Genomic DNA, 24758 nt, shown 5'->3' with positions numbered 1-24758 from the left:
TGACGTAGCCTCCTCGCACGCTGATGACGAGCCCAGCTCATCACGTAACATGCGTTTCCGCAAAACCCAGCGTGCGAGCGGAATTCCGCTAGCGCGCATGGTGTTAATAAAAAGACATTTTTCAGAGGGACTCCCAAGGGCTATTGGACAACTGTGACACATGAAAGAACCTCCTTCTAACCTCCATAATCTGGCTACCACCTGACATTCTGTCCTTGCCCCTCCCTCATTGACCATCCGGTGCAAAGTCATGGGGTCGCATTGGGTGCTACATAGGTCGAACAGTTGGAGAAGAAACACTTATAAAATTCGGTGTTGCTTGTGGCGAAGGAGCCTGGGGAAGTGGATGAGCAAATCAACACATAAAACAAAAAACCCAGTCATATTAGATGTAGTCATTTATTGATTAAATTAATGATACTTAATCAAGTGTTAAAAGAGCATTACACCATACACGATCTATATACATGCATCAACAATAGATGTAAAAAATAATACAGTTAATACAATAACTTTACAAATGCTAGTTAATTGAAGAGACAAAAAATGCAGGTTGAGTGAGTCAAATATAGCTTCATGTTGTATTACTTTACACCAGAAGGATGGGCCATCAAGGGAGTATGCTGTAGGAGGCGCTGAGAAGTGCCTTGTAAAGCTCAGTAAACCAGGATCATTTATGACACAGACTCCAAGAGCGTTTTAGATCTTTGTCAGTGCACCTTGTTAAAAATGACCCTCTGGCACCGAGCTTGGAAGGTGGTGGTGAGGGTGAATTGGTAACTGCTAGAGCCACAATACACATGGTTGAATGAACTGCAGCTCCTAGAAAAGCTGGCAAGCGCTATGGAGTCACCCTGAGATCCCAGGAGCCCATCTCAGCTTGCAGGACTCTGATTGTAAGTTTCAATAATAAGTGTTAAACCTCCTTCCTTACGAGTGTCATCCATGGGCTGCAAGGAGTCCTCTCAAGAGAGTGTGGATGTCTTGGAAGAGAGGCTCCTCTGCAACCTTATGAGAGAAAGATGCCCATGCAAGAGTATGAGTTGGTCCCTGATGGAGTGACCAATGGTCTGGGACTCCCTCCCACTGTGGGTAGAAGCAGGACCTGAGGTAAGAGCAGGTCATGAGGTAGATCTTTTAAGCACAGGACCAAGCAGAGAATTGGTAGAAAGAAACTCCCATCAAGTGCAAATCAAAATAGGGCAGGAGTTCTGAGATCATGATAGGTGGACATATGAGGAATTCGCATGAGAGGGGTCTCTGATCCTACTTTATGTAGGATGGTTGGAGGTGGAATGATCGGTCCACTGGTAGGAGCAAAGAAACGGATTGGACAGTGGTTGAGAAGTCACTGCTACTCCTCAAGTTGTGGGTGTTGTCCTCACCTTCTAACCTTCTGTATTAGTTGCTCTGCTGCAGTCAAACCAATCCACTGCCTGATACTGAATGTGTCCTATGCATCTCTTATGCTCTTGAACAACCCCCACCTCCTTTCATGGAGGGACACCTGGAAGTTCTTGTCTATACTGCCCCATGGTTGCCATTTTTAAATTGAAATCTCATTAGAAAGAGGGCGATAATCAGAATATCTGTATCCAAATATTGCCGCTTTTCTCACATAGTCCTTATTCCTCGCGAGTGGCATGGAGGGCACGATGTACTCATTAGGGCCATGCCCAGTTACATTGTTCTCGGGGTACACTTCACTGCTGCCGTTGTACTTCACCAACCACCGCTCAAGTATTCTGCAGAAACATAAGATTGAGTCATTAGTAGGGAGACATACATTCACTCATTAGAAGAACTAACACTGAGGTGGCGGAGGGGGTTGGGGACAGTGTCAGTGTTGCCCCTACTCTGCTGCCTGTTTTGCTTTAATCATTTTTGTTTATGGTTTTTACTCAGTAGCTATAACATCTGTATTGCTCTACGAGTCATCCAGACATTTTTAAACTAATGATTGCGACTTACTTGTCGTTGAACGTGTGGTGTAGAAGAAAGATGGGGTCATTGCTGGCGAGGATGCTCGTGCTCATGGTTCCACCCATGTAGACGTGGAACAAGTTGTGTAGGCTCAGCACGCTTGCGTTCCCACTGGTTGGATCAGCGAAGCCTGTGGACATAAGAATGTGATGGACCCTTTAATATGACATGATGAGGAACACATTAGAACACACCGACTCATGAGGAGGGAGAAGGAGCAGTAAATAAAACACTAACATGGTTATCTAATTTGCAGTTCACTGCAGCTCAAAGAAGCCATTCACCTGATTTAATTATGATTAATTTCATCATAATTTCTGCTACAAAGACCCTGTCTGAAGGAAGTGGGGACAATTAGCTTTTAGGAATGTTAAACCGAGTAAAAAGGCCACTTGTGAAGTCAAACACCTAATAATATAATTTCACACAGCCCTGGAGTGTATGACATTGACCCAGGGAGAGTCTAAAAAAAGAGGGGTTTATTTATGAGCCCTTACATCACTTTTGCGCCATCGATGGGTCACTTTTTGTGACACATCAGTGGTGTAACAAATGCGCGATGTTGCGTCATATTTACAAAGTGACGCATCTTGGTAGATTCATCACTTTGTAAACCCCTGCACCACATTATATCTGCACCAGGTATAATGTATGCAGGGGGGGTGTTCCGATGCAAGAAAGGGTCGTTGAAGTGACGCAGTGAAATCTATGAGATTTCTCTGCGCCACTTCTAGGACACAAATGCGTCAATATCTTACGCCTGCCTCATTGCAGGCGTAAGACTGACGCAGGCACATTGAACATGGGACTTGCCCATGGGTAATGACCCATTGCTGGGGTTGTGTTACTTTTGTGACACACTCCAGCACTGCGTCATTTTTGCGCCTACAGATACGCCAGAAATACTGTTGTATCTGTAAGTCCTTGCGCAATGATGCGTCATAATGTAAATATGATGCATCATTGGTGTCGCAAGGAGGGCGCAATGAAAAGTGGCGCATCGCTGTTTTCACGCAGCGATGCATCACTTTTCATAAATGAGGCCCCCCAGCGTGGCTGATGATGTGGGCCGTCATTCAAGGCTTTTCTCAGTCTGTGGTGTTGATTGTTTACTTGTGCTTCAATGATTGCACAGGTGGAAGCATAAGATTGTGAATGTTGTCGCATCAGCCTTTAAATTGTCCCTGTTTATCACATGGGTGGTTATGAAGCTTGAGGACAAATTTCTAAATTCTTGTTTATCTTTTCTGCATCCTGGGACCGTACTGGGTACCAAATCAGGGCTTGTCCCTCACCTTCCCTTCTATTGCCCCAGGAGGTGCCTTTAGGCATGGCGGTGAAGCATGGCTTCAACCTCTGCAGCCAATCATGCTCCAGAGTGTCCTCTGGTGCAGCTGTGAGTTATGCCTCATCGGTTGTAGCCCTGGGAACTGTCTCCTCAGGCAGAGGTTCCAAGGTCAGCTGCTGGCCGACACCCTGAGATCTGAGCACTCTCCATCCACTCACAACATTCATTCTATAGAAATCAGTAAAGACTTAAACATCTGGCTTTAGGGCCACCTCCTCCATCAGTCCAACCTTTGATGAGATATGTGAAAGAAGAAGAGAGGCTTCACACACAACAAAGGTATTCGTGAAAGACCGTATTGCACCTACCTTCAAGACAGTTGCGGAAGCTGCGCCTGGCCCTGAAATTGTACGGAGGTCTGTCGTAGTCCTTCCACTGTAGCACATCCTCAACTTGCTTAGCAGAGGGCAGCTGCCTGCCAGCGGGGTCTGCACCAGGGTTTCTGTATATAGGCTCAAACCTGCACTTATCTTCTGCGATTGTGCAATACTTTTCAGGGTAGGGAAACCCGCTGCATATAGTCTGGAAATGGTATGGAAGGAAGTCAAGTTAGAAGCTGTAAAGTCATATGAAATAGAGGGCTGTATTGCCCGAGGCAGCCCATTTCAGATCTCAGTTTACTTTGTACATGCTATACAATTCCTCCACCCAAAGACTGGTTACTCTAGCACAGAGGTCTTCAAACTTTTTTAGGTTGAGCCCCCCCAGCTGACATTTTTTAGATGTCGGGCCCCCCCACCACCTGAAAAAAATTCTGGAACCTGGTACACTACATAAATCGATCGTCATCCGCATATCCCAGGCCATATCCGGCAACATTTCTGGAACCTGATTCCCCAGTTAGAAGTCAAATTGAGTATGGAAAGACAAGACCTTAAGCATAGTGCAGCATGTGCACACAACTCCAGCATATTGATGCTATGAGCACTGGGACCCTGATGGTTCTGGGAACACTCTGAACATGAACCACATGATATGCGGAGAGGGGTTAGGGTGTGGTTCGGAAGTGTGAAGAAATAGGTAGAGTATGAATAGAGCATGAAGAATATAGACATGTTTAACTGCAGCACCCCTGCAGGGCTGGAGAAGATGCTACATCTGGTGATGAGTAGGGGACGCGTGCCCATGGAATGCAAGACTGCAAGAGTTTTCAATGGTATGGCAAACTGCTTGTACATGGCACATATCCAGAATTGATGCAAAACAGTCTGCAACCGACAGACGTGGAATCAAAGCCCAGCTCCAGCCCATGCAGGGCCACAGAAGCAATCGGAGGGCCTGGAGAGGAGCGTGTTCAAAACACCCACCAAAACCACAGATGTGGTTGCTGGCAGAGGTGCTGCACAGTGCCCTGAACATAGAGTGACTTAGGAGTGACCAGAAAGTGTGCATTGCTCTGAATGCACTGAAGTTACAGAAATGACTTGAACTTTTCTTGGTGTTGCGTCCTGAGAAAGGGAGTCAATTAAACAATGTGCAATGGATACCTGAGAGGCGCAATGACTGATCATATGCAAGATTATCAGCACAGGCCAAGGGAGCAACCATTCAGATGACAAAAGAAAAGTAACTACAATGCTAATAAAACACAAGAAACAGAAAGCAAAGAGAGCACATTCACATCCATAAGCGATTGGAGTGTACTGCAATGTGTTTTTGCACATGGCTGCTGCTTGCAGAAGTTGTGTGAGACACCCTACATAGTGATCAGTTGAAAGTCACTTGCTGCCACAACAGTGGCAGAAAGGAGCATGAAATACAATGCAGCAGTGTTTTTAAAGCCATCACTGCCATCCGACACTGCCAAGAAAAAAACATTGGTGCCAGGTGGACTGTGTGTATTGAAACATTCAATGACTTTATAGAAGCGCTTGAAGAGAAGGATGATGGGAAAATCATCAAATATTTGAAATATCTCACAGGTGATGGAGTGAAAGAAGAACTAAAGAAAGCTGCACAGTCTGATGCAACATCGTACCGAAAAGTGAAAGAAGCGATGGAAACCACTTTCAATCAAATGCCGAATGTTGACTATGAAAGGTGTGTGTGATAGAGAATGGTCTCCGACCAGCGAAGCCGAGGTTTTCAAGATGGCGCCCGGTTGGACGCCCTATCAGGAGAAGGTGGGCAATCTAGTTCCCCGAGAGGAGGAGGAAACAACATCATCAACGGAGGAGAGAGGAATTGTTGGTTGGGACAGGTGGAGAGAATCATCGGGGATTGCGAGGAGGGAGGAAAAGAGAAAGGCGACGGGGAAGACAAGACCAGTGAACAGGCCCGAGACGCGGAAAACTCCGACGAGAGGAGTGGAGGAAACGGCGCGACGGCACCAAGGGAGGATTCCGCAAGAACCACTGCTCTTGTATCCGGTAGTCCCTCAAAGAAACAGGACGCCGAGATACCCTCTGCGACGGTCCAAGATGACCGTAGCCCCAGGCAAGTGACATGGAGAGAAGGCTGGAGGAGGAGGTTGGCGGGAAATGGATTGTGGGTACTGTGGCGTAAATAGAGCACTATAATAGGTGTGAGTGTGGTACTTGCCCAAAAAACCTCACTTCCCTTACCCTGCCTCCAAATTCTGACCTTATTGCACTGACCTCGGTGACTCCAGGTTTATTGGTGACGGGGAGCACATGATAGAGCCATAAGTGTAGCAGACTGTCAGTCACAACAGTATCCCTTTTGTTTCTGTTTGCTTTTTGGGATCACCGGTCCGGATTGCCGTATGGGAGAAGGAAGACTGGAGAAGTCGAAGACAACCTTCCACTAAGGACTGTGTACCTGGCTAATGTAGCCCTATTCCTAAATATCATTGAGAGACATTCAATCTGTTTGAGCCTCTTAAGCGTGAATAAAGACGCATATGTTGTGATACTACAACTGACTGACTAATAATTCCGTTAAACCCCATAAATGAATAGTGACAAACTGCTACAGTGCATTTTCAACAAGGCACATCAACAGACTGGTAAAACAATTGTGAAGTTGTTCAAAGACTTGAAGCTCTTATTAAACACTGCAAGCTCTGTGACTTTACTGATGAAGAAGCCATGCGCCTCAGAGCTATTGATGGCTGCCTTTCAGATTCTTTTAGAAGGTGCATGTTGAGAGAGACACTCAGTCAAGAAAAAATGCTGAAGGAACAAGCAGAATAACAAGCTGCTGACATGGAAGCAGGGACAGCGCACAAGGAATTAGCATTGATCATGAAATATAAACACAAGCCCAAAATGGATGCACATCCATGAAGGAAACAAAAACTGTGCTTCCGGTGTGGATTTTCATTTCCCTATGAAGGCAAATGCCCAGCTCTAGGACAAATCTGTAAAGGATGTGGGGAAGAGAATCATTTCATAACTGTGTGTGGAGCTAAAGAAAAGTCAAGTTCATCTGAACCTAAAGAAAAGAGGAACGCGAGATCGAGCCAGAAACACTCTTGCCACACCCACAAGACCAAATATCAACATCAACTACTCCAAGTAGAGGCCAAGCAAAGTCAATCGTCGTCAAGATCTTGTATACGTGTTTTTCAGTGTCACTATCAAGAAGTAGTGAAGAGGATCGGGTGTTTGCTGATGATGATGCCAAAAGACAACATGCACATGTGGGGTTCGCTACTTGTGAAGAAGACCAAAGTCTAGGAAAAGTTCACCATAGAAAATGCCAAACTTCATTCTGACATTGTCCCAGAATTACATTGATCATAAACGGTGACCCAATAATATTCATCATTGACAGAGGTTGTTGATTAATATCATGCCAGTGGAAAAGTTCAACACCCTCTAACCTGTGCCACACCTCACTCAGACACGAAAGTATATACCTGGGTTTCTTCTAAACCACTACAAAGCCAAGGAACATTAAGTGTGGCAATGCAACACAAAACAACGTCAGTATGAGCCCCATTCATGTTCTACAAGGTACCTCATCTGCTGTAAGCTTACTCAGTTGTGCCACTGTGGCTGACATGGGGTTAATACCTCTCAACTATGACATCTGTGTTCAGCATGATATTATGAGGCAATTCCTGTTGTTTTTTCATGGCTTGGGAAAACTTTAAAAAAGAAAAGTACAACTTAATATCAACAAAGATGTTTGCCCTGTTGCCAAGCAGAACCATAGAGCCGCTTTTCATTTGCAGATTTGGCAATGCTTTAAAACATGTCATCATTGAAGGTTCCACCGGCCACTCCATGGGTTTCGCCCTCAGAAGTGATACCAAAGAAAGACAGTAGTGGAGCCGTGTGCATTGTGTTGATATGCTCCATCCCAACAGAGCCATGGAGAGGGAGAGACACTCTCTTCGCCAAATAGTGGACATGATCATGGAACTAAATGGACCTGAAGTCTTTTCCCCTCTTGACCCAAACAAAGGGTATCACAAACTTGAGCTATAAGAGAGCTGCAGCCATATCACCAATTTTCCCGCTCATGGTGGTTTGTTTAGATATAAGCAACTACACTTTGGAGTATCTTTGACAACTCAGATATTTCAGGATGTTATTCACAGAGTAATTCAACCTGTTAAACATGCTTTCAATTACAGTGACAATATATCGGTTTTTGGTAGCACTCAAAGAGACCAGTCAATTCCCTTTCTCAAGTGTGCCAGTTACCTGCTGATACAGGCCCCACTTTGAATGCAGCAAAAGGTGAATTCCACAAAAGCAAAATCAAGTTTTTGGGATACATATTCTCTGATGGAGGAATGACTCCAAATCCAGTCCAAGCACTGCATCCACTTGCCCTCCCTAAGATGTTAGCATGCAGCGATCCTTTCTAGGCATAGGGAGTTATTGCTCACAATACATTCACAATTTTGCCACGGTGAGTGCCTCATTGAGAGACTTGGAAAAGCAGAAAGTTCCTTTTCAATGGTCTTCTGAGTTCGATGAAAGTTTCCAAAAAATAAAACATGCAATTGAGAATGTAACTAAAATGGCCCAATTAGACCCCAGGATGCACTCTCTCATCACGGTAGATGTGAGCCCGGTGGGGTGGGGGCCATCTTTGCTCAACATAGCTGCCACCCGAATGCTCAGAGACGCATTTTGTGCTATGCCAGTCAAAGCAAATCTGAAACAGATGATGACTACTGTCAACCTCAGAAAGAGAGCCTGGCTGTGGTGCCGGCCGCAGAACATTTTCATGTATTCCTGTATAGAAAATGATACATTGTAATCATGGTCCACCAAGCGTTGTTCACTATTTTTGGAAACCCGAAGGCTAAGACGTTCCCTCACATTAAAACTTGCGGGTTGAGGCTGCAGGAGTACAACTATGAGATTGTGCGCAAACCTGGTGAAATATCTGAACCTAGCGGACAACTTTTCACAAGCTCCGCTTCATCATCCTAGCTCAAAAACCAGGATGGCTGAAGAATATCTCAATTTTATGGTGAGGTCTATCACGCTATGTCTGTGGATCTAATAATTGCTGCCACCAATACAGACAAAGACATGAATGTTGTCAAAAAAATTAATTGAGACACACTCATGAAGACGAGATACACAGCGTCTGGCTGATGATACTGAATTCCAAAAGATCAAAACATACAGGATGAGTTAGCAGTCATACAAGAAGGCATAATGCTGAGAGGCTCAAGGATCGTGATACCTAACAGCCTGAGTCAGCTGGACACAGAGTTAGCCCATGAAGAACACTGCGGCATTGTAGCCACCAAAAGAGCAGTGAGAGACAGAGTGTGCTTCCCTCGACTAGATGAGCGAGTAGAAAACGAATTGAAAACATTCCACATCTGCAATTGCCTGTCCCCCAAGGTGACTCAGCACCGAGTGACAATGTCTGACCTTCCTGCTCATGCCTGAGAGACAATCACAGTTGACTTCTTTGTACCAATTGGAAATGAATAGCATTTAATGGTAGTCATAGATGAATACTCACATGTCCCTTTGGTGAAAACGCTTCCATCAACAACTCACGATAAAGTCATAGAAAGGCTGGATGACATCTTTGCAAGCTGGATTGTTTCTGAGATCCTCAGGTCCGGTAATGGCCCACACTTCAACAGAAACGAGTTGAAACAATTTCTTGCACAACTCACTGTCAAACACCAAAAGAGTGCACCCCTCTGGCCCCAAGCCAATGGTGTAGTTGAAAGATTTATGGGCACTCTAAAGAGGGTAATTTAACAAGTGTCCTTGGAAGGAACCACCTTGAAACAAGCTATGTGCAATGCCCTCCAGACCTATCGATCAACTCCTCGTTCCACAACGGGTGAGAGCCCGATTACCTTGATGTTTGGGAGAGCCGTATATGTAGAGTAAAATAGACAATTTATTTTACACCAGCTTGACTTTTGGTAATCAGAGTAATCAGGTGCTCCCAAAAAGTGAAAGTGCGTGATGTGACAAAGTGAAGTGAACTAAAAACATAACATCACACTGATAACAAAAATTGGAACGCCACATGAGTATATACAATGGAAGGAGTTTCTGTTGTAGGGGTCGACGGCGTTTCGATCTTTTAGGGACTTCAGATCAACTTCAGGACAATAAGTGAGCAGTCTGAAACTAAGTGTAACAAGGTATAGTTACGATATGCACCCTACATTTGGACTAGTAACAGTGCGTAAGTGCTCCCAGTGTTATTTCTTAACTGGGATCTTCAAATTCAAAAAGCGTGTGTATCTCTAACCTATCAAGCCGCTAAGAATATGATATCACAAAAAAAGACCTATACAAAGCTGGTGGCTCCGGCACTTGAGATATATAATGTGACGCCATTAGGAGCTGTTCTATACGGTTCAGACATCTGGGGTTGTGTGGAACAGCAAAACACAAGCTCTTAAGATCTATGTTGGCCCCAAAATCAAGTACCCTATTGGTTCCAGTGTATCTTGGCCTGGCACAGGAGAAATTAAGAGAAATAATTGAGACTAGACCCTGAAGTTCTGGCATCGGTTCTGGACTTTCCCAGCATTAGAATCTTATTGTGAGAGCTAATGATCCCATGGAAGGCTATGGAAATCCAATGGCTCAAATATGTGAAAAATATGTTGGGTAGATTGTGCTTGAAGTGATTTTGGCTGAGTGCGGAAGATTTGACTCTAGTCTCCAAAGCTAGCTTAAAGAGTATTTACTGGGAAGCCATGACCGTTTTAGGGGTCATCGGAAGTATAGGTAATCTTACTGGGATTTTCTGGCCTATAAACCTCTACCATACTATGGGCCCAATTCACAGAACTAACTTAAGACAAAATCCTAAACTTACTACTTTTGGTATTCACAGAAGGCATTTAGTAGTACTAAAGTTAGGATTTTGTCCTAAGTTTGACTTAAGACAAACTTAAGACAAACTTAAGACAGACTTAAGACAGACTTAAGTGAGGATTTTGTCTTAAGCCTGTCTTAAGTCTGTCTTAAGTCTGTATTAAGTTGGTCTTAAGTTAGTCTTAAGTCTGTATTAAGTTTGTCTTAAGTTTTTCTTAAGTCTGTCTTAATTCTGTATTAAGTTTGTCTTAAGTCAAACTTAAGACAAAATTCTAACTTTACTACTACTAAATTCGTTCTGTGAATACCAAAAGTAGTAAGTTTAATGCTATTCTATACATAAATCAATTGAGATCTTGGAGCATTGTGATCTGCTAGGCAAGACTGGGGTGTTCCCATAATCCTTCAGTGTCCTGCCACTCCCAGCTCGGGGGTCCTTCATCCCAATCAAAGATGGGGTATTGGAGAACTGGTGACGGCGGAGGGTGGTGGGCAGCACTCTGGCAGGGGCTTACACGCCATGAACTCCTCTGACTTTGTGGGTTTGTGGGGCTACTCAGAAGGGCAGATTTACAAGCCCCTTGCGCCACTTTTGCATCACTTTCCCATGTTAAAGGTGAAGCAAAAGTGGCGCAAGGGGCTTGTAAATCTGTCCCCTAATGTTTAAATTATCCCATCCATTCTAAACCTCTGATCACCAGTGCATGGAAAATACAAACAAACATGCATGGTCCTCTGCACCCAGGGTAAAGGCTGAGATGGGCTTGTGTCATGAGGAGCTCAGTGGCACTGGGAGAGGACAAGTAGAGGGGCTGACCAAGATTACTCTCTTGGCAAAGGGGGCTTGCCAGGCTGAGGCACCTCTCAGCTCATCTACACCTTTGCAAGGGTGGTTTTGGGCAGTACTTGAGCCAGTCCAAGGTGTATGGGGGCTACTTGTCACTGGATGGGTCTTTCATGCAGGATAGGTCATCAGTGCACAAGGCTAGCAGAGTTCCAGCAGACCTCCATGTTTAATCCAGGCCTGCAGGAAAGGGTGAGTATGCAGCTCCATCTCCAAGGAGTAGTTCAGTGGTGCGGCACTCACGAGTCGATATGGATACTTCACATGCAAGGCGAGGCTCAGATTGTATTCACAGTCCATGCCAGCTGGACAGCACCACAGGAACAATTGTTACCATCCCATTCTAACTGTTTAAATTGTAGCCACATTGGTTGGAGCAGACTTTCCGACCCAGAGAGGAGCAAGCCTTGTCCTGCTTGTGAAATTAAATGTTGGGAGACCTTGGGTTTAGGGGTCCCACAAACCCAGTCTCTTCTGGGATAAACGCAATACTGGCATGGCTGAGGCAGCTGCCCAGACCGAGTTGGCCTTCCAATCTTGCAGCTTGAACTCCACCCTCCCCCCAAGACCTCCATGTTCTCCTCGCTCTCTTAGTGCAGGAGGGAGCTGACAATGACCTCCTTTCCATGACTGCTTCCTTCACATGACAGGTCAGCCCTCCACCGGTATTTAGCAGACAGAGGCAGGTGTCAGGTGTGCAAGGAGTGTGCTTCCTTTCCCAGATCTGAACTGGGAGTTGTAGGAAGACATGCCCGTCCAATCTCACTGATGTAGGGTAACCTCGAGCAACAGAAACAATAAAACTTCATGCATCTGTCCCAGAGGAATGAGCCAATGAGTTCAAAGTGGATACTCACTGGGTTAAAGAATAATGTAGGAATGTGTTTGCTCCGGGGGCAGAGACAGCACAAGCAGGGAAGTCCTGCATTGCTGAAGACAGAGAGACTTTCTCTAACACCCCGAAGGAAGTTACTAACAAAGGTTCTAAGGTACTACTGGCCTCAATTGAAAGAGAATGGAACACTGAACCACCTCTAAGTGCTACACAAATTGTGTGAGTACATTTAAATTTTCATCTGGTCCTTAAGAAAGCCCCATAGACCTGGATGGGCACAGTGAGGCTGAAACATGTTGACCTATATTTTTTTGTAGAGAAGATCCAGTAACATGAACCAAATCAACACAACGTGATTTTAATAATTCTTGAATCAGCTATCTACAATAAAATTATTTTTTGTGATGATCCAAGTATTTTTTAATAAAACTCACTATTTTATGAGCACTGTTTTCTGGACACTATCACACAAACTCAGTATTTTATGAGCACTTTTCTCTGGACACTACTACACATCCAGTGGTTACCTCTGGGTGGAGGTTGGCATACAACAAAGAAAACCCTATGATGATGCACCCACGCAACGTAAATTGGCGGAGAACCAAGATATACCGCCACACCACCTACGTGCGTGTATGAGGGTTTTTCAAGAAGGTCACAAAAAAACGAAAAACCCTGGTGCTGTAGTTCCAAGTGTTCCATTCTCCTACTGATTTCAGAATGTGTTTTCTGCCTGCATCTTGTTGGTGTTATTTGTATTATTGTCAATGTGTGGGCCTCTGCCACATCTTTCAGTTCAGGTTGCTCACGTCGTCATCGGAAGAGGTATTGTAATACCGATATTACAACACTACATTTAGAGAGATGGCTAAGTCAGTAGAATAGCAGGTCAATGGAAATTGCAAAGGTGTTTACAGAAAATTATTTCACCAGGTGTAGCAGGACTAAAAACTGTCAGGCAATGTCAGATGGAGGAGATGTCCTTTCACAGAAGCACACAAGACTTTGAAGAAAAGGAAGATCATGCAGCCAAAAGAAGTAGTGCATACTAGATCTTTGGAGTAGAAAGAGAAAAATAAAATATTCTGAGTAGAGGAGGGATGCAATCTGAAAACTGAAAGGTAGAGTTGGAGAGTGTTGTGATGTTCAACCGGGCCTGGGCAAAGTATCCATTTTAGCTACAGGTTTTAAACTTGACGTCATTTTCTAACGGTGACATTTTACATGCTTTGCACTTACACAATAATATACTTTGAAAATATTCTGCATGCAGTACATTTCCTTGTAAGTATTTTATCATGTTGCAGTTACACTCTATCCCAGGCTAGGACAAACAATCACATCAGCTCTGCAACTTGACACAGTGCAACTGGAACGGTTCTTATATTATGTAAACTGCCTCGTTTTGGTAGAGGACAACTTCCGCTGGGATTATCTTGGAATGGTGTGCATTGCAACTGAGATGTAATCCTGCTGTCTATAGCCTTCATCCAGCAAATGATAATAGCCAGCTCTACATAAGATCAGCTTCTCAACATATCATACACGTACGGGGGTTGGATTGTCCCAAGAGATCTGGTAGAATGTACTCCTACTAATCTCTCGCTAGTGTAGTACTGTTAGATATGAGTATAAATATAATTATTTAATCACATTAGCACACAATAATGTTATAATGGTTGAACTGTTTATCTTTTTCCCCATTCTTGTGATGCTGGCTACAATGCTTTGTTTCATCTTACTAATAATTGCAGCCCACACTTTTGATAAAAGAATATGATTGTTTCAATAAATGTCTGAAAAGCCAATTAGTATTTTTCTTGTGTCTCACTTGGGCATGCCTGAGTAACAACGAAAGGGTAGATCTGTTTCCACGGTTTCCTTGAGGAATTAGAGTGGTCATGTTCTGAGGTTGCAGATACCATCTGGTACAGGTTCATATGGCACACTGTGAACTAGCTGGGAATTGGGACGACATACCCTGACGATATGTGTGGAGTCAGTCCCTATATTCTGATGATTATGTTGTCGGGATGCACATTCCTACTTAATTTGTGGGAACCGTATGATAAGAGACTACATGTAATGTAAAGCTGCACCAGAGAGGAAAGATAGGGAGGGGCGACACCATGGACATATAGAAAAAATGAACAATTGAAACTGAAGGGGTAATGGAAGCCCTCAAAGGCATATGTGGTAAGGGAAATGAGAACTAGAGGTTAGTTCCAAGAGAAATTGAAAATCAGAGTTAAAGAGTGAGTACAAAAATAGGCAGGAAAGGATAACACTACGGAAGAACAGTATTGAGGCAGGAAACATTGAGAATAAGTAATTTGGTGGTTGCAAAGCTCAGAAAAGAATTGATCTTACAGAGGATGGAGAGTTGGTGGTGACATGACTAGGGAACAGTAGAAATATGCAAATGGCTGGAATAGGTTAAAAACATGAAGTATTGCTATTATAAATAGATGAGGAAAACAGAAGTAAGAGAAAAACAGAAAATTGTTGGCATCATGCTGAGAAAAGAGGTTTAAGAGGTTAAAAGAGGTGATTACCCTAGCACTGGGGCATCCTAAAACCAAGTGGGACAAGAGGAGAAAAAGAATAACGCCAGGAAACAAAATAAGTGCAACAAGAAAGGAAGAGGACGAAGAAAGAGCTGAGCCAGAGAAGCCAAAAAAACACAGGTAGAAAGTAGATTAGAGTTGCTGCTTGTAATAAAAGTGGCAGAATTGTCTATAAGAATATACAGAGAAGAGAGTTTAGAGTGACAAGTGGTCTGAAGGCTGTTTGTCAAGGCAAGAAGAACTGATCTCAATATATTCAGCAGAGAATGAATGCAAGGATGTGAGTCCAGAAACTTGGAGAGCTGAGAATACACAGCACAGTCCAGATAGAGGGTGGGAAGAGATAAAGGTCACAGGTTAGAGGGCACTGAGATACCAGCAGAGTATTGTTTAAAAGAGGCATTATGACAGTATGATTGAAGGAAAGGGGAAAAGAACAAGATGGAATAGAGAAGTGAAAGAGAGCAGAAATAACAAGACAAGAGCATAGAGCTCAGAGATAAGAGAATCAAAGGCAGGATAAGAGGAAGCGCTCGTGAGGTGGGCCATTTTAAAAATTCATGATTTTGAACCCCCCTAAAGCACACATAATCTTTTTCACATTATCATTTACGTATATTTTACAATGCATGGTTTGTTTGATCTTTGTTATACCATTTACATGTATTTAGAGTAGAATTATGCCTTCCTATAGGGTATATATTCACACATTATGTTGTTTAGGAAGATACTAAATAGCCTTAGACCATTGTGTACAGGAATGGACATGTTTCTATTCCAAACTCCCATCCTGAGTGACAAGGTTCATTTCTGCTCATAATAATGCAGAGAAATAGCATTTAAAGTCTGAGTGAGAGCCTTCCAGAAGCAGCATCTATTCCATAACCCTCTGTGCCAAGGCCACACACTGGCGCGTGCTGACCTTATCTACATAACAACAGCAGCATCACATAAACTGAGACTGGCCTTGCTTCTGAGTAGGCTGCAGACTGAAAACACTATGAGCAGGTATGGCTTTAAGACATATAGAGAGCTTTGTTTGAAAGATATTGGTGCTAATGTAGATTGCTAATTTTCATTATACTTAAATGTATTGTTTTTATTGTACTTACTAAAACGTTTGTGTGTGCTTTTTCATATACTCTACACTAAAAATGGTCTTTATTTTAAATTATTAAAGCCTTTCAAAACTATAGTGTGAATTTCTTATGTGTGAGCATCCTTCAGTAAAAGATGTTCCAGTAACTCACAATAAATACAATATATTCCTCACTGCCTCTGCCAGGATTTGATCTTCAGCCGATGCCCAGTATCTCCTGGTATCTTGCGGGAGATGCGTGGGTCACAGCCTATCTTTTTCTCCTGTTCAAGTTGGTAAGTTGATTCAAACCTCTGCTTGCCATAGGAACATTTAGAGTCTACTGGACCAAATACAGCTGAACTTGTAAAAATGTATCAGCAGATGGGAAAGAATAAGGAAATAGAATCAGTTCTGGCTGACAGAGATCTAGGGTGTGCTTTGAAGTCACACTCTTCCATCTTCTAGCCACTGGGGGAGGTGGGTCAAGAAGTTTGTGAACATTTGTCTGAGTAAAGGGCTGCCTCTCGATGGCAAGAGACAGCAGTGGCAAGTTGTGAAGAAAAAGAGCTACATAATTAACTTCCTTTATGGTGCAAGTTGACTTTCAAGTGATTCCTACTAACTTAAACATGATCAAGAGGCACTTGTGTGTTGTAGTCTCTTCCTCCTGCTTCCTGACTCTTCACATACTTTGTAAGATCTTCAAATGGCTTTCTGTCAACATCAGATGAAGTGTAACTCAAGCCCTAGTCACCAGTTGACTGGACGTCGGCACCGTACTCTACGTAGGAATCACCTTGTACCTCCTGAAGGGACTACAGACCATACAGAAGATTCAGCAACCAGACTCATCCTCGACCTCCACAAACAGACCCACACCACTCCACTGGCTAGCCGTTCCGAAGAGATGTCAATTTAAGATGCTGATTCACACCTACAAGGCCTTTCACAGTCAAGGACCAGCTAACATCAGCCACCACATGGACTTCCACCAACTATTCAGACACGTGTGTCCACTTCCCTCGCTCTCACTCACATCCACCAAATCAACAGTGGAGGGTACTCCTTCTCCGACCTCGTGGCGAAAGCTTGGAACAACCTCCCACTTCACCTACGGACCTCATCCTCTCTTCTATAATTCAGGAAAGGCCTCAAGACCTGGCTGTTTAACTGAACCCCTTGGCAGCTACGTCCCCGGCGCCTGGATACCCTCATGGGGGATTAGACACTCTCTATAAATCCTGTTTAACTCATTGACTGATTGATTGATATTCTTCCTATAAAAATTTATCAGAAAATGAGAGAGAATAATGAAATAAAATCAGTTCTGGCTGACAGGGGTCTGGTGTATGCTTACATGTGACACGCTTCCATCTTCTAGACCAAGGGTGATGTGGGCCATGAAAATTATGAATATTTACTTGGTGAATTTTAAATAGGTTGGAATCATTGTTATCCACGTCACACAGCAATGGGAATTGTTAAAATATATCAACAAATGACAGAGAATACAGAAGCAGAGTCGGGCAGTGCTCCTTTAGGGTGTGCTTACAAGGGACACTCTTCCATTCTATAGCCCTGGGTGATGTGGGTCATGAGGATCAATTTGGTTTGTAAATTAATAAATATGTTGGAGCTATTTTCACCAAGTAATGTAATCCTGTGCCCACCAGAGTATAGGGGCTGCCTATCAGTTGTAGATCACATCAGTGGTAAGTGGTGAAGCCATGTTGAGACATACTTAACTTCCTTTATAATGCAATATAAGTTTCAAGAGATTCCTATGTGCTGAAATATGATCAATCATGTATTGCAATGGAGGAGTATTGGGCTGATTCACTCAAATGAATAACAGTGAAGAGAACCATCCCACTGTAGGAACATGTTGTTTTACCTACTTTGTGCCCCCTTCTATTATACAGGACTTTGCTGCTTTGCAGACCAGTGCTCACATTCATGGACACATACAGACATCATGGAACATTTCTAAACAAACATGCAAAGTTGTGTATTTACCTTCCAATTGGCGAAGTACGAGGTAGAAGTCAGCAACCCCTGGGAATCGCTCTTGCCCATCATGTCGTCCGTGCAGATGCTGCACGTCTTGCCGTCCATGCTCCAGTCGTAGTACGGAAGGGCAAAATCATGGTCATGGGTCAGAAGCTGTAGTTCCCTCTCAAAAAAGAGGAGGTACCACCGATGCCAAGGAAGGAAGTTGGGGCCTACATGAGCAAGGTTTACTGTATCATCAAGCACATTATTTACTAGGAATGGTGCAACGGGGTAAGTATGCATCCAGACAAAGACATCATACACTGTGGCTTCTATGAAGCGGAAGGTGTTTCTGTCATATCTGTTGCCGCTGATAAGGATTTTAAATCTTGCACTCGTTTTCAACTTTGCAAGGCTTAGATAGCTGAAAAAGGTCAATCTCTCTTGACGAGAGAGCTCACGGATGTCCCTCCTGATGATGGTCTTCTTCTCAGTGCACTTGTCTCCATAGAAGCCAAACTTACATTCTCCACAGTCAAAACCACCATAGTTCCCATTGCAAACACAAACACTATCATAATACTCATGCGGCCAGTCCAAGCGGTCATCGTTGTCCTGAGTAAAGCTCCTCTTCTCTGAATATATCCGGTTCATTAACCTGCAGCGTCCTCTTCCTGAGTCTACCCCACACACGCTGCCGTCCTTACACTTAGGGCAGCAGGCCCTGTCCTTCAGGGCCTGGTCAGTAGTGCAGGCAGTGGGGAACTGCCCCAGGACCTCACTAAGGAACACAGGGAGCAGCACAAGAGAGAACAGCATGGTTTCCACAGATCTTTGATGATCTAGGGTCTGCCTGTGGAGGGAAAGAAATACAATGAATTACATGTTAGCCTGCTATGGGGAGGATGATTTCAAAAAGTTATATGAGCATGACAGAGGACATTAGCACAACAACAGCATCAGCTTCATAAATACAACCATTGTGCCAACAGTGGGAACTGCCCTGAGAAGCCTGATTCTCCTACTTCTGCATGCTTTGACCTGAGTTGTTCCTTCTATTGAATTATTGGCATTAATTACCCATGTCTTTTGGTAAGACACTCTAATCATCATGAGTTTACATGGACTTGTGTGCTGAGAATCAGGAACCAGGAGAAAAAATAGAATAGTTAAGTCTGTGAAGAATAAAATGAGTCTGAAAAAAAAGTCAAGAAGACATCTGAGATGAGAAGTCCCTGGTGGGAACAGAAGGGGAGGCAAAGCTCCTCCACATCGAGTCAGACGTGGGAAGAAATACAAAGAAAACTGAGCATCTCTAAATCTGCCATCTTCTTCCTATAATCTGTTCAATGCCTTCCAGTCCTGCTCTTCCTTCATATATCTGCATCTGTTTCCTTGTCTAGGCTCCTATATTTAGATCCCATCCTCAGGTTTGGAGTCTCCCCTCACTCAGAGCTGGAATCCGATCCTGCAATCTGTTTCCTTATTGGTATTGTTAAACTCTTGGCTGTTGAAGTTTAAATTATCTGAAACCCCCTTTGATCTGCACCTATTTCACTCGGTGTACTCTGGGTCCCACCCTCAGACTTATCTCTTTTTTAATATCAAAGAGCACTGGTTCCTTGAGGCTGTGAGTTACTCAGACCCTCTCCAGTGTGTACCCTCCAATCACCCCTCTGGAATCCCACTCCGCGGCCCATCTGCTGGCCCACACTGAAGATCCCCAGTTCTCAGATACATCGCAACTCTCTGTGTTCTGTACTCTTCCTCCCCACCAACACACTGGTAAGTGAAGTCCATCACCAAGGCTTGTCTCCTCCACTCCATCAGAGATCTCTAACTTCTCTCGGCTTTGATCACCATTTCTCAGTCTAACCAATGTCTGTTTTAGTAGGTGTCTTTAAAGTACTGACTATTAGTGCAGGACCCACAACACAGACTCAGCCCTGCTCAAGAGCTTTCCAGTCTGTGCAGATAAAGATAATTTGGCACACACGTGTTGAGTCGTGTTTCCTTGTATCATAAGAAGCAGGATGCATCTCACATCTTCAGGTTTCACAGTAAGGATTCACAGATAAGATCACACCTCAATGCTTGTTTGGCACCTGCCGCTGGCAAAAAGCTGGCAACCTCATTAACTTTTCTCACCAACTGTTCTCATTTTGTACAGCTGCGTTTTTTTAAAATACAAAATTGAATAGATTTTTACATTTCCACACAGCCATGGTTTCCTCGCTTGGAGTGCATGCACTTCCAGAGTTACCACCTAAATGGAAATGTTCCCTCTCCAGGAACTTCTCCTGGGTGGGAGGCAGGGAACTTCTTCCATCTGTGATACTAATGACAATCTGTTCAGTGAGTGTACACATAAGGCATGCATGCCACATGCTGCCCTTCCTCAGGGGAAGAAGCAGTTGAGGAGGACAGGAGTAGGTTCCCTTTTCCCCAATGATACCTGGCACATGCCTCTTGCGTCCCAGCTAGAGGTACGGGACAGACTCTCAGGTAAAAGATGGAAGCAGGCAGCAGCAGGTGAGCGGAGGATGGCATGGTGTGCCAGCACCCCAGGGTCAGTAAGAGCACTAGAGGTGGCCAAAGCCACCCATCAACCTCTAAGAAGCAGTCTAGGGTGTCACCAACAGAGCAGGCCAGCTCTATGGGAATATAAACAAGGAATGAACAGAAATACTAGTTGCAGCAACAGCCCCCTGAGTACACAGCACTGTTGTCAGTGTGTGGAGCCACTACACAAAATCTGAAGGATACACACTATCACCAAACCAGAGACCTGTGAGAACCATGGAAAACAAAGGGCATGTGTCACCCCACCAAACTTGCACAGAGACCTCTGGAGCAGATCATGGACCCACTAATCTACCTTGCCACTCATATGTGCAACGTGGCTGTTCAAAGGAAGCGCACAGGATAGTGTTAACCCAAAGAAATGACTCTAATGATTCAGCTGTGAAGCTCCCTAACCAGACAAAGGTTTGCTCTCATGTGGAGGTGTCTCTGCTTCCTGAAAAGAGAGAGGGGGTGTATTTTCAAGATAGAGAGGTGGAGAGTGTGTGTGTGTTTGTCTCACAACAGATTCCTCTGACTGGTCTGAAAGATAGAATGATGGTCCTACTTCCCCCTTAAACTGATAACCTTACAACTGAGGAACTCACAGCACCTCAGCCATCCTTGACCAGTTGGCTCGTCGGAAGGTAAAACAATCCGAAACACACCCTCCAGATTTTGGTTCAATAAAGACTTGAACTTTGAAAGTAGACAACTTAGAGCTGCCAAAAGGCTCAAGTGAACAAAACCATCCATAGCCGATCTTCACCAGCTCAGAGAGGAACACGGAAAAAAAAATACATAGTAAAAGAAAAATCCACTTTCTTCCACAGAGCAATAGACAAGGCAAAAAAAAACTTTTTACCGAGGAGGCAATAATCCACATGTTACTAAAGAATGAAACATTTGTGAAATTCTTCAATGATAAAACCACAAAGATTTAACTCTCCTTAGATCTGCGCACCTGGCCATCTACAGGGATCTCTCCAATCACTAAGGAGAGAATTGAGACACCATCGATACCCCCAGACTCACAAGGAGCCGCCTCTTTACATGAGCCCCCAGATTATAATAAAATCACAGAATACCTCACAACTCTCAGGAGCTGGAAGACATTCAACCGGATCAGGAAGGAGGACATCTCAATGATGATTTCCAAAGCCCTCCTCTCACCTAGCAGACCCTCTCCAGGCCTCTGTAGTGCAGAGTCTCAACCACACCCTAAACATCTCTATGGACAAAGATACTAAACAGCCCCCTAAAGCAATGGAGTTTGCCCGATTGCCTGAAGCGTGTACAAGTCACCCCATTACTAAAAAAAAAGTGCTGAATCAGGTGACCTCAACATCTTCAGGCCCATCTCCAACCTTCCTATCCTGGCTAAATTTCTTGAGAAATGCATTCTTTCCCAACTCAACCAGCACATTGACACCAACAATCTTCTTGACCCACTCCAATCAGGCTTTGGAAAGGCTGTAGCACAGGAACAGTCATCTTAAAAGCTGTAGATGACTTGCACATACCTCTGAAAATGAATGAATGCTGCCTTCCCTTACTCTGTGACCTACCAGCGGTCTTTGAGGCATTTGATCACAAGCTCTTTTTAGAGTCCCTCCTGAAAAGAATCAGCAAGGATTGTGTGTTTTTTAACAGGCTTACCTCATACCTAAACAACCACTCCCAACAAATAAAAAATAAAAAATAAACAAATTGACCTCCAATACTGACCGAAGGCTCAGTCCTCTCACCTAAACTCTTCAGTATCTATATGGGATCCCTCATCATCGTACTCAAACTAACATCCCATACCACCTCTATGCAGATAAGACTCAGCTCTATCCAGAAATAATCTCCATAGATGACTTGCGAAGATTAAATGACACTGTTCAAAAATCCCAAACTGGCTATCCCACAATCACCTGAAACTCAACCAAGACAAGACCAAACCCCTTTTCCAAGAGCCAGACCACCCAGGTCCAAGTATGGCTAAACACACTTGACACTTTAATTGCTAATTGACTCTGGCTGACTCCGTTAAACCGCTAAGAATCACCCAGGACGTGAGTCTAAACATGAACCCACAGATAAAGAATACCGCAAAGAGTGTATTCTACAATGTAATTCTCCTACATAAAATCAAGCGTTTCATCCCTCCAAATGATTCTAAGCATGCCATCCAAGCGATGGCTCTTTCAAGACTTGTCTATGAAATGCCACCCTCACTTGAACCACAAATTCACACTTGACTCCCTTAAGAGCCACACTAAATGCAGCAGCAGGGATGATTACTGGGGTCAAGAGATATGACCACATCTACCCAGCCCTGAACAATCCCAAGAGGCTCCCGATCAAAGCCACATGCTGTTTCAATAATGCCTGCCTCACCCACAAAGTTGTCCACACCCAAGAACCAACCTCCCATGCATCCTAACTCACAAAGGCAAGCGAGTCGAGAAATCTAAGAAGCACCAACACCCTGCTTCTCGTCCCACCCAAAAAACATGAACAAAAAGCGCTAGCACGCTGTATCTCAGTATACATCCGAACAAACCCCTCCTTCATAAGCTTCTAAAGACAATTAAAAGTTATTCTCATCAATATGCAACTAAATCCCTAAGGCTCCGACATCTGCCACTCAATGAGAGTCTCCTCCTTGATTGTATATCTTCTTTATTGTTTCTCTCTAGGAAATGATCCGATCCGACTCTCAACACGCCTTCGTTTTGTACTCTGAGGGGCATATCCACAAAGGATTGCCATAGGGCTGCCCTACGCCGATTGGAAAGGGCACGAATGCACAATATTTACAAGATGCTGCCTATTCCTGCCCTTGCTGCCTGCGACGGCAAACAATTTTCAGCCAAGTGCCAGCACAGGCACTCTTGTGAATCGGCCCCAGGGTGTCTGTGTTGTAGGCGGATTGTGTTTGTGCAGGAAGAGACATCTTCTTGCACCAAAAAAATCACAAGAGACGTTTCCTCGTTCAATTTGTCCTGCAGAATGCAGCACATGTGGAAAGAGGGAAAAACAAGGATAAATGTGAGCATTTCTCCTTGTTACGCCTGCTCTAGGGAGGCCCAGGCTTACGAGATATTGTAAATCTGGGGCAGTGTCAAGGTCCATGGAATGGAAACAACCACAACAGCACCCGTGGAACACCTCTTCGACTCGGAGGAAGGCAATGGCTTAGGTAAGGTTATGCAGGCTAGCTTCACGTGGCCTTGTAGATAAGGTTAAGCCCTATGCACCACCAGAATGTCACAAAAAGTACCGTTCCCGCTGCACATAGGGCTGGTATACCAGCCCCTAAGTTTGGGAACACTGCCATGGCAATATCTGCATATATCTCTAATACCCCAGGGTCTTGAAATTCTAAATAAAGCTCTTTCAATGAATACATAAACAGGTCAAACAATGCCTTTGTGTCCTTGAGCTCAATGTCAGGAAAGGGCTGCACAATGGACCTTCCAGCACACAAAGCAGACACCACTGCACTGCAGGACCTAGCACCCTGGTCCCTGGGAGAACAGAACCCTGCCCTGCCCTGTACCTTTGTGCTCAGGCTGAGCTATCCACAGCAGATGCAGGTCCACCTCTTCGCTCTCCAACCTTCTTCGGCAGGTGCTTGGAGTCTGCGGATGGACACACATTTATAGGGCATAGACACAGCATGGGAACCTGGTGCTTAATACAGGGGTGGAGCCAGCTTTCCACCAGGAAGTTGTGTCAGAGCTGCAGGTGTGTGAGCAGTCTGCAGGATCTGTGACTGCAGCGAACAGCAGATTTCATAAGAGTTGGGTGAGGCGCTGCCAGCACCATTGTTTCACCCTCAGGTTAATTTGGAAACACCCATGTCTTTGACATGCCATATTCTATATGTAGCTCTTGTAGCTATGTGTCGAAATCTCCACTCCCTATTCCCGCTGGCGACATTAGCCCTTCTACATCAAAGAGGGACATTTTCCAAGAATTGATGCTTTGCTCATTGTCCTGATAGACAGGAACATTCACATACAGGAAATGTAGATTGAAAAATACACCCATATTTTGGAATTGCAGTGTTGGGAGCAGTCTCTAGGGATGACAAGCAACACCGTCTCTTTCCACTGTGTGGAACTAGTCTGCAGTAGGAGGCAGTAAAGAACTGAATTTGAAGCCTTGTATGGATGAAAGAACGTTTGTGGAGGTCGTCGCCTCCATAGACGCGACAGACGCTGGGCTGCACAGTAGCAGCTGTCTCACCATCACCTCAGGAAGGGTAAGTCCTCACCAGGCTGCCTTCAGCCAGTGGAGATCTGTGCTTCCTTCCTCCTG

General features: G+C 44.3%; 1 protein-coding gene across 1 annotated transcript; it reads right to left on the bottom strand.

Moving 5' to 3' along the window:
• Positions 1-385: 385 nt before the first annotated feature.
• LOC147693246 (tyrosinase-like) lies at positions 386-24132 on the bottom strand. The gene is made up of 5 exons (XM_086933643.1): positions 23995-24132; positions 17907-18735; positions 3640-3853; positions 1972-2113; positions 386-1745 (listed from the first exon to the last, which is right to left on the bottom strand). Exons 2-5 carry the CDS (start codon positions 18699-18701, stop codon positions 1547-1549), a joined length of 1350 nt encoding a protein of 449 aa, XP_086789769.1. The 5' UTR covers positions 18702-18735; positions 23995-24132; the 3' UTR covers positions 386-1546.
• Positions 24133-24758: the final 626 nt, after the last annotated feature.

Source organism: Lissotriton vulgaris, chromosome 8 (genome assembly GCF_964263255.1).
Source record: "Lissotriton vulgaris chromosome 8, aLisVul1.2, whole genome shotgun sequence".
Taxonomy (NCBI): Eukaryota; Metazoa; Chordata; class Amphibia; order Caudata; family Salamandridae; genus Lissotriton; species Lissotriton vulgaris.
Note: the sequence above shows the minus strand (reverse complement) of the source record. Positions and strands in the feature narration are given on the sequence as shown.